Source organism: Harpia harpyja, chromosome 15 (genome assembly GCF_026419915.1).
Source record: "Harpia harpyja isolate bHarHar1 chromosome 15, bHarHar1 primary haplotype, whole genome shotgun sequence".
NCBI classification, from domain to species: Eukaryota; Metazoa; Chordata; class Aves; order Accipitriformes; family Accipitridae; genus Harpia; species Harpia harpyja.
In genome coordinates this window covers 29,637,201-29,652,638 of record NC_068954.1, presented here as the reverse complement: position 1 = coordinate 29,652,638, position 15,438 = coordinate 29,637,201, and the positions used below count along the sequence as shown (strand labels likewise).

The following is a 15,438-nucleotide window of genomic DNA, read 5'->3' as shown; positions in this document are numbered from 1 at the left end:
CCTCATCAGAATGTTATAATGCTTACTAACCACTGAAAATAGCATTGCAGTGCTTCCTACATCAGCATGTGATTTGAACTCTTGTTTTCAGTTTGGTTGAATGTTGAATCAATCAGTTTCCTCCAGCAGGTTTTTGGTTTTTTAGCATCTAATCTGTAAAATACGCATAACCTCACAAATACGACGGGATCACTCAAAAAGCTTGGCTGCACACAGCTCTGCCCAGGCATGGTGACAAAGCACCAACATTTAGAGACTGTCCGGCAGTCTAAAACTCAGATCCAGGTTTGTCTGCTGCTTGAGATAAGATTTATCTTACACATTTTTTAGCACCTTCAAAATAGAGTCCATAGGCTGACTCCCATGGCAGAGTTAGGCACTGAGAGCTAGACATCTCCAAGAAGCAACTCATCCATCCTTATCCAGGTGGAATGAATCACTTGCTCTGCAGCTGTACCCTTCTCCCTCTCCATTGAGGAGAAGTACTTAGGGAGCCAGAGCATCCAGCTAAGACTTAGCTGCCTGAAGGTGAGGCCTGTTAATTGCAGACCCCCTCTTTGAAAATCTGACCCAGGTGTTCTGCATGCCCAGTCCCTTGACTAGGTTCAGAAGCAGCAGCAGCCTGCACATCTCCGTTGTCACACTTGTTCCTTCTCTTCTTCTTTAGGCATGTTCCTGGCTGAAATCATTGAGAAGTATTTTGTGTCACCCACTCTCTTCCGAGTCATCCGACTGGCTCGCATTGGACGTATCCTGCGTTTGATCAAAGGAGCCAAAGGAATCCGCACCTTGCTTTTTGCCTTAATGATGTCCTTGCCTGCCTTGTTCAACATTGGCCTCTTGCTGTTCTTGGTCATGTTCATCTTCTCCATCTTTGGCATGTCAAACTTTGCCTACGTCAAGCATGAGGCTGGCATAGATGATATGTTTAATTTTGAGACCTTTGGCAACAGCATGATCTGCTTGTTCCAGATCACTACATCAGCTGGTTGGGATGGCCTGCTGCTGCCAATCCTAAACCGGCCTCCAGACTGCGACCTAGAGAAGGAGCACCCTGGGAGTGGTTTTAAGGGGGATTGTGGGAACCCTTCAGTGGGGATATTTTTCTTTGTGAGTTACATCATCATCTCCTTCCTAATCGTGGTCAACATGTACATTGCCATCATCCTGGAGAACTTCAGCGTGGCGACAGAGGAGAGTGCAGATCCACTAAGTGAGGACGACTTTGAGACCTTCTACGAGATCTGGGAGAAATTCGACCCCGATGCCACGCAGTTCATAGAGTACAGCAAGCTCGCAGACTTTGCTGATGCTTTGGAACATCCTCTCCGCGTCCCAAAACCCAACACCATTGAACTCATTGCCATGGATCTGCCTATGGTAAGTGGAGACAGGATCCACTGTTTAGACATCCTGTTTGCCTTCACCAAACGTGTCCTGGGGGACAGCGGAGAGCTGGATATACTGAGACAACAGATGGAGGAAAGATTTGTGGCATCCAACCCTTCCAAAGTGTCTTATGAGCCTATCACAACTACGCTGAGGCGTAAGCAGGAAGAAGTTTCAGCAGTGGTTATCCAGAGGGCTTACAGGGCTCGTTTAGCAAGACGGGGCTTTATTAGCCGAAGGCCTGTCTCCACAAAACTGGAAAATGGAGGAACAAACAGGGAGAAAAAAGAAGGTACCCCGTCTACTGCATCTCTCCCATCATATGACAGTGTTACCAAACCTGAGAAGGAGAAACAGCAACGGGCAGAGGAAGGAAGACGAGAAAGAGCAAAAAGACAAAAAGAGGTCAGGGAATCCAAGTGTTGAGACAAAATAATAGGATTGTACAAATTAAAATATTTGCAAGTGAAAAGATTGTTTACAAACTTCATGAAATATATCAATACAGAACAGCTGTGGAGACACTTACCTGAAGATCTTATACCAAACATAGTCTGCTTACTGTGTGACAGCGTTGCATCTAAAGCAGTGACCTACCACCTGTTTAAAGGACCCTTGTAAACAAACATTTAAACACAAAAAAGGAAAAAAAAAAAAAAAAAAAAGGATTTTCTATTGTTTGGGCAGGTGGATACTGCATGTTCCACATCAGTCAATGCAACTTAGGACAAACAAGCAAAATAAAACACACACACACAGAAACAAAACCTGCTGCTGGGATTCATGTATTTTCCAAAGCAGCCAAAAATGGATTTTATTTTCCCATTTTGTTGATTATTATTGAAAGAAAACCCAGAAGTCACAATGTTAAAGGGTTTGTTCATGCAAAACTAGATTTGCATTTAGTTAAGCAGCAAAAAAAAAAAAAAAAGAAAAAAGAAAAAAAGAAAAAAGTTAAAACAAGTAAAACAAAAAAAAGGAGAAAAGAAACAAACCACCCATTTAGCCCATGCCATTTAATTGTCATAGTTTATTTGATATTTATTATCTGCATTCTACTTTCTACATGGGCTTTACTTGGTTTGGGAGATGGGGTAATCGGGTACCTTCAGCCTGGAGACAGCTCAGGCTGATTCCCCCCAAAAAAAGTGCTCGTTCAATGCATAGAAACGATTTGCATGATGGCATGCCGTGACCAGGAACCATGCATGAGGAACCATTAAACCACAAGACACTCAATAGTCTGTCCACAGCAGTGTGTTAAGCCATAAATTTGAGGCACTCCACTGACTACCGTACACTGTATTTGGAGATAAACTTTAACAATAATCATGCCCTTCACCAATACTTCCCAGTTCTTAGCGATCTTTCATAGACCCGCCAGTAGGAGGAAAAAAAAAAAACAACAAACAGAAACAAGCAGATGAAATAATTGTGTGTGTATGTTTAACAACTTGTCTTTTTTTTTTTTTCCATACAGCCATCCTTTTTTGCACACTGAAATATAACAAAACTAAATGCTGCTCTGGACTTCATCCAAGGGGAGATGATAAAAACTGAGAATGGCTTGTTATACTATGTCACTGTAAAACCAAAATCTAGGGCTTAAATACCAGTCAGTAAGTTCATTTGTATCCTGCAATATTTATCATTAATATTAATTATTATTCAGTCTCCATCCTGCAGCATAGACTTTTTTTTTTTTTGTAGAGATGAGTGCTGAAAAAAGTAGCATGTTATCTCTACTGGTAGAAATTTGGGGAGCTTACCCAAAGCAATCCCACTAGCAGGGCTGGGGGACGGGGACATGCCTCACAGCGTTCAGTTGTCCATCAGGATTCCTCCTCCGGGTGGGATGCAGAGCCGTGGGTGTCTTTCCGAAACCCTGAACCCTTCCTCCCTTGGTACGAGTTTTTTTGCAGCTCTGCACTTTGTTGCTGCATGGGTTTTCTCGCTTCTGTAGCCACGAGGGTTTTTAACAAGACGCAGCACAGGAAGGGCCATGTCCCGGGGTGCAGGGTGGAGAGCCGGCTGTCGGGTGCCTTCACGTTCTTCCCATTTCTTACGCTTTCATAGAGCGACAACTAAAACAGCCCCACAGGTTGGGTAGGAATTGGAGCTACCTCTTGCCTAGTCTTCTCGCTGCAGCAGTAAATAATGCCACAGAAACATCACGAGCCAAGTCCAAACATTTCTTTTTCTCAATGACCAAGACTCAGACATCCCCAGATCCTGTTTTCATGGTGTCCTCATGACTAAGCCAGCTCTCAGCCATTGCACTGGTTGAGATGTTTTTCTTCAGGGCCAGCGTGGGTATTCTTACAGGGTAGGACAGCAGCGCCGCAGCACGGGTGCTTTTCTGCCGGCGGTTGGAAGGAGAAGCGAGGGGTCAGTGCCGCTGCTTGCCTCAACCGGGAGGTGCTGAGGTTGAGCGCGGGCGTTTGAATGCGGACCAAATTAAGGGTACCCAGAATAGCAGGAAAAAAACCCCAAACCCCAAGACAACAGAACTTGATGGCAGGATGAATCTCGGTTTGCATAATCTCACAGCCCAGAAAATTACAGGAGTCACTTAAAAAAAAAAAAACAAAAAAAAACCACACCAACAAAACCAAGCAGGAAGCCATCCAGCAGCCATCTGTGCCACGTCCGGCGTCCTCGACGCGCAGCCTAGCCATCGCCATGTCAGTGGAGCAGTTCTGCTGCACCCCGGAACACAGCAAGGAACCTTTTCTATCCTGTCAGCTCTTGCCCCAGTTGCTCCTAAGATATGATGTATAATAACAAAGAAAAACTACATACATATGTACAGGCTACATTGTAAACAGCACAAAAAGAAAAAATAGCTGAAAAGTGTGGTTGAACTTTTTAAGAGAATATTATAAATACTGTAATATATCATTTTATTTTATCGGCATGCCTTTTTGTAAATACAAAGAACTACAAAAATAATAGAATGGCTTCTGGCTTATGCCATTGTCCATGTTTATTTTTATTTTTTTAATATTTTTCTGTTTTCCTTAGACTTTAGATAGCCAGTAAACATCCCCTAAAGAAAAGAAAAGAAAAAAAAAAAGACAAACAAAACCCTACCCCCCCCACCCCAAAACAGATTTAAAAAAAAAAAAAAAAAGCTTTATTGCAAATGGTCTTTGCAACAGCAAAAGTATATATTTTTGGGTTCCAATGTGCAATAAGTTGACCACTTCTATGCAAGATTTGGCTAAACTTCATAATTGTTCTTAAGCTGGGCTATTGACTCGTAGGTGAAGCTTGGTACGTTTAGTGTTCGTGCTGGCAATTCCATTAAGCTACTCAAGTACTTTAAAAAGTCCCTTCAAACTATGTATATATATTTATTTTTTTAACATTAGATCTGTATTAAATGCAAGAGGCCAGTGGCATTGTCAGTCAGCATTGCTGAGAAAGAACAGGAATGAGCAGTTTCTTCAACTGTTTGTTAGCTGGAGTCAGTCCTTCTGCTCAAAGAAAAGTTTCGGGGGGATTTTTTTTGGTTTGTTTTTCTCTCAGTTTCCTCCCTAGGGCAGATATTTCCACCAGCCGCAGCTCACGGGTGCTGAAAGCAATGGGTCTGCATTTCTGTGCACCTTCACTGGGTGAAGCCAAAGACAGAGAGGAAACTTTGGTCAAAGAGCATTAGGGACATTCGTGTCATGTGCAAATCTCCAAATTCAAATGTGTGCACAGAATTTATGTTCCCAATTCAGGGTTGTGGGAATAAAGCAAGGGTGGTGGTGTCAAAAAGACATAGCCAAATATCAAGACTACAACAAGTTGCTCTCTTCCCTCCCCCACTTATAAAATCCTCCCTTTTGGGTTAATTTGTGACTGTGTTCTTCAAAGAGCAGAGGGGAAGAGCGATAAAGAAATACCAATTCAATCTGCTTTATTCACTTTTCCTGTTCACCTCTTTTTTTTTTTTTAAATATAGAAGCCAATGTTGAACAAAACAAATTAAAATAAAACCATGATGTTACATAGAGGCCACACCCAAGTTTGAATTATTTTCTGCCGCAAAAAAAAAAAATGTTAAAGCTGTAAAAGATCAATAGTGAAGATTAGTGTATTAGAAATTGCATGGTGGCTCATAATGATCTTACCCAACATGATTAACAATTACGTTACTATAAGCCAAAAGAAAATAAAATAAATGTTACCCTTTTCACTGTACAAGGTAAGGTTGTCTTGGTGTCCCAATTATTTGACTGGTTGCATTCTCCTTCCCCTCCATCCTTCCTTCAAGGCTTTTTTAGTGTGTTTTTATCTAAAGCATGCAGAAGAGAGCAGAGTAAGTTGCAGTAGAAGCTGCTGGAAGGGAGTTCGGTGTGTTATTGGGTGCTGGGTCACCACGGGTGCCTGGCAAACACAGCTCAGCCTTCCTCTCCATCCTGAGCTGCCCGCGCTGGGTCCGTGGGGACCGATGCTATCGGGGGATCCTGTCTCCGGGGCAAGTAGGTGCCCGTCGGCAGGTCGAGCTGCAGCGCGACGCGGACGCGTCCCTTGCTCCACGCACGGGGGACGGCTCTGCTGCTGCCGCCCACGTCGGACCTGCTCTGGCAAGGGAGGAGACTTCAGTCTGCAGGGCTTAACCCTGCAGCCCCTCTCACTGGCACTAAAAGTCACTTAGATGAGCCAAAGCAGATCTAGAATCGCCAGCGAACCCTTCCCCATCGTCATGATGTTCCCTTCCGAACATCAGCGCAGCTGCGGCCGGGCAGGTCAGGAGCCAGCAGCTCCCGTGCACAGACAGGGCTGGGGGAGCCTCTCGCTGCAACCCTCGCTTGGGCACGTCACCACAACTTCACGTCCCTGTTCTCAGCTTGCTTTCTCCAAAATCAGTACGTATCCAGCAGGGTCCCCCGTGCAGTGACAAGGGCTGGTCAGTGGGGACCTTACCCGTGCTTGGGGTACAAGTGTGGGGTCCTGCTGCTCAAGGGTGCTGAAGGGCCCTAAATTGGGGCTGCAGCCAGCAGCAGGCGACCCACACACCCACGCCCCACCGTCAGCCCATCGTCCCATCCAGCTTTTCCCAGTTTTGACCCAAAGGGCTGAGCAGGGCATGAGCTGCAGGTATTGCCTCTGCCTCGTTGGAGAGCAGGATTTAACCTGAAGTTGTTGCAAGTCAAATGGCTGAGGATAGGACTTTGAAATTATTTTTCCTATTAGAGTTTTGGTCCGATTTATCAAACAAATGTGAATTTTGCTGCTCAGTTAAGGCCAGCTAGTGCAAGCAAACCACTGGCACTGCAAGACACAGAGCATGGTTGTGCTGTCCTGCACCTCACCGGGTCAATGTGTCGCACAAAGACAACACCACTGGTTTGATTTATTTTTTTTCAAAAACAAGTCAAATTAAACAAACAAAAAAATCATTTCCCCTTTGCCAGTTTGCTGCATATTGTAATTTTAGAGGCGTGTATGTGTATGGGGGTGTCTGCTACAGCAAGCAGAGCGCAGCCTCGTGCTCAGCGCAGGGCACAGGGAAGGAGGACTCCCTCCCACCTCCTGTCCCAGTTCTAACCCATCTGTAAATTGGGTGTCTCGTTCCCTACCTCACAGGGGTGTTGTGAGGCTTAATTAGCAACCAAGTGTAATGCATCGAGAATCACAGGCACAGAGGTGTGCGCAGGCTGAGCTGGGCACTGGGGGGGGGGTGACAAAAATGCTGCTACAATCGTCCTTCTGAACCAGCACAGCTCCAGCCACCCACCTTCCCACCGTCGGGGCCAGAGCTGTCTTTTCCCTTTGCATAACCTGTTCATGACACTGGTTTTTTGCCCTGTGCTGTACTTGCTCCCCACTTTTGCTCCTAGGTTTTCTTCTCTGTTCTGTCTCACATGAAGAAAGGAGGAGGATGAAGCCGGCCGGGGGAGGGAGGGAGGAGGAACATGATAAAACAGCGGGCTGAGAGTTCGATGTCTGAACTTTTGAGTTCCTTTGTACTGTACATCTTTTTACTTTGGAATTTGCAATAAAGAGGTATGGCCATCTTGTTTTAACAACTTCTCCTGTCTGCCCTGTCATTCTGTCACCTTTGCACAGCAGCGACCACCCGCCCCGCATCCCTGAAAGTCCACCATCCTTGGCTCAGGCAGGTCATCGCTTCTGGAGTAGAAGCCAACAGCGGAGGCAGGGCTCTTGCAGTGGCTTTACAAAGCCAGGCTGATCTGAAGCATGGATGTCCAGACCCAGCCCCTGCCCTGAAGGAGCACCTGAGCTCCTCATCTGGGGGGAAGAGTCACAGCTTCGAAACCCCCCTGCTCTCAACACAAAGCTCATACCAGCCCTGGCAGGCCATACTCAGGCTTTTCTTGTTTTAGGGAGGCCAAGTGCTAAATTGCATTAGGGGACATATTCTGCCACAACCGCTCTGCATGTGCTTCCTTGCATTAGCCTACCCCTGCAAATGCATGCCGCTCCAGGGAGATCTGCAACCCCTGAGCAGCATCTTTGGCTTTTGGGACCACCCCTCCTTCCGCTCCAGAGTAAACACCCTCATCCCTTACAGCTCTAACACCATCAGACACAGCATCCTCCGAGCTCCGATCCCCACCATCCCACCAGCACCGGGCTATGAGCTGCTCATCGGGCTTCCCGTGGCCGAGGCAGACGTGCCGCAGCACGGGAGGACGGCGCGGCAGATGGCAAAACAGCCTTTCGCCCCCGGAGCTGCGATTCCCACACCGGGGCCGGCAGCAGCACGAGTGGGACGGCCGCTGAGCCCGGACCTTCACTTACGGTCAGGAGCCGCCCTGAGAGGAGCATCTCTGTGCCAGGAACTGGCTGCGCTGGTGCTTCGGGAAACAGCACTCTCTAAGGGCAGTGGGTACAATTTCATTTCAAAAAAAAAAAAAAAAAAAACCAAGAAAAAAGTATTACATAAATAGTGAACTGTTTCACTCGGCTTTTAAAGCTGCACTCGTTGTTATTTGTCCTTCCCTTTCTCCTCCAATACTTGCATGCCACCGCTAGCTGCTTGGATTGATGCAAGCCATTTCTTGATACAAAATACAGGTTTTAATTCTAATTATAGCAGACGGCTATAATCAGATCCAAAGCACTTTGAGTTCCCACACACACCGCTTTTCGTTGTACTGGTTTGATTTCAGTGGCGGGGAGAGGCCGCAGACGCTCCAGGACGGCAGAGATGCTGCAGCGGGGTCCCGGGGACCCTCACCGGGCAGAGCCAGCCGTGGCAGCATCACCTGGGGACCTCCAGCTTTTGTGGTTTTAGGACTAGGTACACACGAAAAGCCAGCGAGGCATCTCAGTGCCCTGTGCAACCGTTCAGATATTTGCAGTTTTCCCTGTGCAACCGCTTTCTCCAGCCGGTCGCATCCTGCCCTCCTTGGCCCCATCAGCAACACAAACCCCATCCAAGCCTCGCTGTAACACACAGCCTGTGGTTTTTAGTTACTTCACAGGAGTTCTTAGGCTAAGAAATGGAGAGAAAAAAAACTAAACCCGCAGTAAGAGACAGACCAAGAAGGGAGCGAAGCCCCCAGACCGTCAGCAGCTCGGACGGCTCCTCGGCACACCCAGCTCCTGGAAAACCAAGGTTGTCGTCCAGGACAACTCCAAGCAGCACAAAACACCTCTACTGCAACACCGAATCAGGTCAGTGGTGTTATAATTAACCTCTCTCCCATGAATAATTAACCCCAGGTGCTGGCTTAGCATAATAACCCAGCAGAGAGTTTTTGTCCCCTCCCTGCCTGGGGGGTGGGGAGACAGGGAGGTGGGGACACCCCACGCTGGGGCACTTGGGGCTGCAGCAAGGACATGGCCAAGGGGGCTCTGCCCAGCTCCATCCTTGCCGTAGGGCTCTCTGGCGTCCAGTGACAACCAGGGACATCTCCAGTGCAGGCGGGGATGATGGGGATGCCTGGTGGACATCCAGCCCTGGATGCTGCAGCAGGACCCAAGCCGAGGATGGGACCCTCCCTGCCCAGGAGAAAACACAGGGTCGGTTTCTGGATCTCAGCCCCTCCACGAGGCTTTATTAGGTCTTGTTTTCCCTCCAGCAGCTTCTGGGAGATGCTCCAGTTTGGGTGACATCCCAATTTCAGGTGGCATCCAAGCCCAGCGTCCAGCGGCAGGAGTACACGGCGGCCACGGCGAAGAGGACGGAGGCGAGGAAGCCCCCCAAGATGCCCAAGACCACAGGGCGAACCCAGCCCAGGAGGCTGCGGGTGTACGGGGGGGGCAGCCGCCTCTCGAAGCGCAGGTCCCCCAGGTCCCCGTCCGGGGCCCTCCTGCCCCGCGCCCCGCCGTGCCGTTCGCCCTCCAGCAGCAAGGAGGAGGTGAGGTGCTGCACGGTGCGGCCGTACTCCTCCACGTTCCTCCGCAGCTCCAGGCTCCTGTCCTGGTTCAGGTTTTTCCCCAGCTCCAGGGCGATGTCGGGGCGCCCAATTTGGTGGAGGCCACGAGCCAGCCGGTCCCAGGTCGTCACCTCTCCTGCTGTCCTCAGCCAGTCCTGGAGGGCCTCCGAGCATCCCGTGAGGCCACGAAGGTCCCGGCGGTGGCGGCGGTGGGGATGGATGGGGTTGTTCTCCTCGGAGAGCTGCTCCAGCTCCTGCTCCCCCAGGTCCTTATCGGGCCCTGCCAGCCACCCCTGGAGCTGGCGGCACTCCGAAGGGGACAGCAGCTCGGCGATGCGACTCATGGTGTGATGGCCCACGTTGGCCGCCACCGCGTCCTCGCACTCGCCACCCACTGCCAGCAAGAGCAGGATAAGTCCTATGGGTGCCAGCATCGCTTGGGTGCCCCTTGGCATTGGGGTGGCCCAGGAACACAGATCCTCCTGTCTGACCTCACAAGCCGGCGTGTTCCAGGGACACATCCCCTGTCCCCCAGCGCGTTGTCCCACGTCCCCACCCAGGGTTAAGCATCTCGTGTCTGCACCACTGTACCCCAGCTCCTTGCCTCCAGCCCAGCATCCCTCCTGGCATCCCTCCCCTCCCCAGTTCAGCCCATCCAAGCAGTCCATTTGGGCACCAAACGCTCGCAGCACAGGGACATGGGGACACGCTAAATGGTCCCTCGATTCCCAGCAGAGCCAAACCAAAGGGCTGGAAATTTAATGCTGTGAGGTGCTTCAAGGCACCTTCACCATCAGCAGTGACATCCATCCATCCACCCATCTGTCCAGCCACGACAGCCTTTGCTTCCTACGTTCTCCTCACCACGGGGCATCCTGCCTGCATCCCGGCTGGGCTGGGTTTGTCCGGGCTCGGCAGCCGCCATCCCCACCTCCCCGCCAGCACGTTTGCAAAAGCAGGGATGGGGAATGGCTGCTGCTCCCCTGGGGCATCTCCCCTACCCTCTTCCCATCTCCCGAAGGCCCCAAAGTGATGGCAGCAGCTCCCCTTTCCCTCCCCAAGGAGGGGGTACGGAGCCCCCGCACACCCCACTGGGAACCTACGTTTCCCTTTCCCACCCCAAACTGGGAACTGGAGTAGAGTTGAGTTTAACCAAAGCAGTTTTGCTTGGGGACCGGGCTCAGACCCCATAACCACGAGGTGGCAATGCAGCCCTGGCCGCAGCCACGCACCACCAGCGCGCCCGCTTTTTAATCAGGGTGCTGATAAAGCTGTGATTTTTTTCCCCCCAGATCTCCCCAAAGAGCCCCAGTGCGGAGGCGTGGGCCGCAGGGTTATGCCGGGGTCGTGGTCGGGACTGGAGGAAGCAACAAGGACCAAAGAGCAGGAGAAGGAGGAATTCCCCAGCCGGGAGGTTGGCACGGGCTCACGCCATGGAGCTCCATCCTCCGTTGTTGCCTTCTGCCTCTCCCAGCAACGCGAGGCATTTGCTTCCTCCAAGCAGCCAAATTGCTGGACGTGTCAGTGCCCGAGGGTCTCATCCTGCCGCGAGGATTTTTAGGACCCCAGTCAAGACGCCTGTGATGGGCAGCAAGCCACAGCACTGCAATTCCGAAATGCATCCCACCTCCCCAGGATGGCTAATGGGGAGGGAGGGAAGGGAACAGCTCCTTCAGGAGTGTAAATAAGAAGAAGATGGGAAAATGCGGTCACGGAGCCCCGAACCCACCGAGAAAACACCTCCCGCTGCAGCCGCCTCGCCGGAGTGGGGTTTTGGGGTGACGATGGGTCCTTCCCCCCCCGTGCCAGGGTCTCAGCCCCCCCCCGACCCCACTCCATAGGGACTTGCAGGAGGGTTTTCCAGGAGTTTCTGCCTTGTTGAGAGCTGAACCGTGGCATCAAACGGGCTCAGAGCCACCCTGTTTCCCACAAAACCCCCTGGCTACAAGCCCAGCACCCAACCCAAGAATGAACAAATTCTGCATGAAAACACCAAACCCAGGCAGGGACAGCAGCCATCACACTGGCTTTTCTAACAAGACCGCTTTTTCTTGATACCCTTATTAAATCTTGCTACAGAAGGTTACTCTCAAACAAGCAAACCCTGCTCACTGCTCCCCTTCTGCCGCCACGTGAAAGTGGGTTCCTTCTCCTGCAGCCCTGGTGGGAGAAGCAGCGACGAGCACATGGTGCCAGACGGCGTTTGCCAACCCCATCCCTGTAACGTTCAGTTTGGCACTGATGACAGGAAAATTTTTCTCTAAGAATGCCGCATTTCAGGACCACTGCCACCATCATCTTGCTGCTGCCGCTCCTGGAAAGGCTCCCCGTCCTCACTGCCCCTTCTGCCAAAAGATTTGGGAGCATCTTTTGGGAAGGTCTGGGCAGCATCACCGCGCTGTGCCAGGAGGGTCCGTGAAGGAGCCGGGACCATTCCCCGGGTATCCCTGGGAGGAAAGCGCAGCCAGGGCAGATGCACCAGGCCAACAGGGTGGGAGGAATTGCTCGTGCGTGTCCCACCAGCAAAGAGGACAGCGGGCGAGTGGCACACGTGGTTGGACTGGGGAGGACTGCTAGGAACGCCGGCGCTGTTAGCCCCATGCATTCCACACGGGACTTGGCCCGGATTTGGCGAAAGAAGGCAGGTTTCACGAGTTCTGTGGAATCCAGACTCTGAAAGGTCAGAGTCCAGCTGCAAATTCATTTTAATAACCTGAGATGCTGGGAAGCATCCGCCTTGCCTCTTTGTGCCGGCACATCCCAGCTAGGACCAGCCCGTGGCCAAGCCCGATGTTTTCCCCGGCTGCGATGGACAGAGCATGGCTGGACCCCGTTATCCCAGGTGGGATAACCAGCTTGGACGCTGCAGCACAGGCCCAGCGAGGGGCTCCCCATCTCCGACTCCCCATCCCGCTGCCGTGGGACTTTGCTCAGGGATGGAAACCCTGCGCCGGCTACCACCGGGCTCGGCACCAAAAACAACCGCCGCCAGCCGCGGCCGAGCCGGGAGGTCCCTCTGAAAGCCAACACTGAACCCCAAACCTCACTCCGGCACCACGGGGCCGGACAAAGCAAAGGCACAAAGCGCAAACAGCAGCTGCGAGGTTTGGGAGCAGGGATGTGCACAGCATCCCTTGCAGCAGGTGGAGAGGAGCCAAGCCTCCCTTTGCCGGAGGAGGAGGAAGAGGGAACCTTCCTCCCATTTTCTCGGCTAGTGACTCTGCAGCCCATCCACCAAGTAATTTATTCATAGTGCCGTAACCTCAGGGGTCCTGATAAAAGGCCGGAGCTGCCGCATTGTTCCAGATACGCCAGCACAAGCACAAAGGCTCCGGACACCTCCCGGCCACGGATGCCACCATATCCCCTCCTGTACTGGGAGGGGGGGGGGTCCAGCACCCAATTCCTTGCCCTCCCACCCACTGAAAAACCTGAAGCTGCCACGCTAATTGCCACAATTATTTCTGCTCTGGGACGCAGGGCCCCTCTGCAGCGGGCTGCGCGCCTGCTATTGCTAATGAGCTTAACTCCTGAGCTGGGTGCAAAGACAGAACCCAGGGGGAGACGGGGGGGGGGGGGGGGGGGGTACATTTATTAGCCTGGCCGAGGCCCTCGAGATAACAAACAAACAAGCAGCCATGGGCTAGGAGCCACTTTTCCCCTTATTTCCATGAATAACAGCAGCCAAGGGCAAAAAATCCATCTCTGTGGCATGGCCAGGATCCCACAGGGATGGAGGGAGCCGGGTCCCATCCCACGCAGCCACCAGGGATGAGCGTCCCCTCTTTTGGGGTCACAGCGACGCTGGGGGACAGGGATGCTCAGGGCAGGCGGCATTCACGGAGCCACATCGCCGGCCGGAGCTGGTGGCAAAACGTCTCTGGTTATCGATAACGCAGAGCCCAGCCATCGACCGGGCGCTCCGATCCACGCAGAACTAGAGGAGAACGCGAGCACGTTTGGATTGCGTGGGAACATCGACGTGGGAAACCCTCCCCGCCGAGATCGGTGGGGGCCGTGCTGGCATCTGCCAAGGGGGGGGCATCGGCAGAGATTCCCCCCCCGTTGCACGCTCACAGCGATGCCGAAATCGCAGCCTTTGCCGCAGGTCTCGCCGCAGCCGCCCTGTTCCCGACCGGAGCAAAGCTCACTCGGAACCGCTCCTACGACTCGGAAATTGCCCCGGACACGGGGGAACTGATTAACCGAATTAACCGATTTCAGGATACAAAAATTGTCCAAGCGTATAACTTCACACACACAAAAAAAGAAACCGGGATGAGGATGTCACAAGCCTCCAGGTAAATGAATACTCCAGAATTCACGAGTTACAGCAAACTTTGAGAAATAAAACGTGGGGGAGCAGCAGTGCTCAACACAAGTAATTCAGCTTAAAAAAAAAAAGCACTAAAAACTCAACCCAACTGAAAAAGAGAAAATTAACCCAGAACCAACCCCGAGCCAGCCCAGACACTACAGAGCAAAGCTCACAGCCAGGCAGCGCAGGCAAACCCCCCCCATCCTTGTGTCCCCCCCCACGGCCGCCCCTCGTACCTGCAGGTACTGGATGGGTCCTCACCAGCAGCAGCCCCCCCCACCCAGGACCTGGGGGGGCCTTTCCAGCAGGGACCCCTCCTCAGCAGAACCTCAGGACCCACTGCCCCCAGCCAGCTCTACCTGGGGCCTCTGCCCTAACGAGGGGAGGGGGCACACCTGGACCCCCCCACAGACCTAATGAGGGAAGGGGGCACACCTGGACCCCCCACCATTAACGAGAAGGGGGGAGGGCTGAGGCTCTGCCCTTCCCCTGGCTGTAATACCCCCCCTGCACCCCCCACCCCTGCAATATCCCCCCCCCCAGAGCCCCCACCCCAATACCCACCCACCCACCATGTGCACCCCCCAGGGGCTAAAAAAGCCTGGGGAGGGGGGGGCAAGGGCTGGGAGAAGGCAGTGCAGGCTGTCAGCCGGGCGTTCATGTAATCTCTTTAATACTGTGTAATACTTTTCTTTTTAAAATACAGCATTTCTTGAGGTAGACCATTACAGTTCAAAAGCATTTCTTTTTCAGACATTAATAAGACATGAATTAAATACTTTCATGTACAATATGTTGCAAAATGAGGTAGAAATGGTTACAGAGAGTGTACAAAGTCAAATATGATAATAATAATAATAAAAAGTCTTCAGGAACCCAGTACCACTTTTTGGAAGCCGGGGTGGGGGGCATCTGCCCCGGTAATGCCCTTTGCACGCAGGCAGCTGCCTGCACGCTCCCGTGCACACTTAAATGGGAAACTGCAACAAAAATTGGGAAAACGTCCCAAAGCTGGCAGATGCATCGCTTCTGCAATTGGGGGGGGGGAGCCCCTGCGAGGGATGCGTCCTCTCTGCCTGCGCAGACCCTGAGGTTATGGGGGGGGCTGCTCTGAGCAGTGGCCGGTGCCGGTGGGTGGCTGGGCAGCCCCGGAGCAGCTGCCTCCCCCCAGTACAACATAGAGCTCAAAAAAAAAAAAAAAATTAGTATTTTTTTTTAATTGAGGGAAAAAAAACCAACCCCACCCGGCGATGCGAAGTGGGTTGGGGGGGGGGGGGCAGGTGGACGTGCAGTGGGTTCATGCTTTGTGTAATGCAGCTTTTCATCCGCCGGTGGTCAGCAAGAAGGGGGGAGCTGGGCTGTGTCCTGACCCCCGCAGCCCGGCCCCCC

General features: G+C 52.0%; 1 protein-coding gene across 2 annotated transcripts in view; it reads left to right on the top strand.

Annotated features, from left to right (window-relative positions):
• SCN8A (sodium voltage-gated channel alpha subunit 8) overlaps positions 1-5,583 on the top strand; it is a 59,951-nt gene extending 54,368 nt beyond the window's left edge. For both annotated transcript variants that reach the window (XM_052809832.1, XM_052809833.1), the window contains one exon: positions 668-5,583. In XM_052809832.1, the coding sequence (XP_052665792.1) occupies positions 668-1,815 (1,148 nt within the window). In that variant the 3' untranslated portion in view covers positions 1,816-5,583. The remainder of the gene's footprint in view (positions 1-667) is intronic.
• Positions 5,584-15,438: the final 9,855 nt, after the last annotated feature.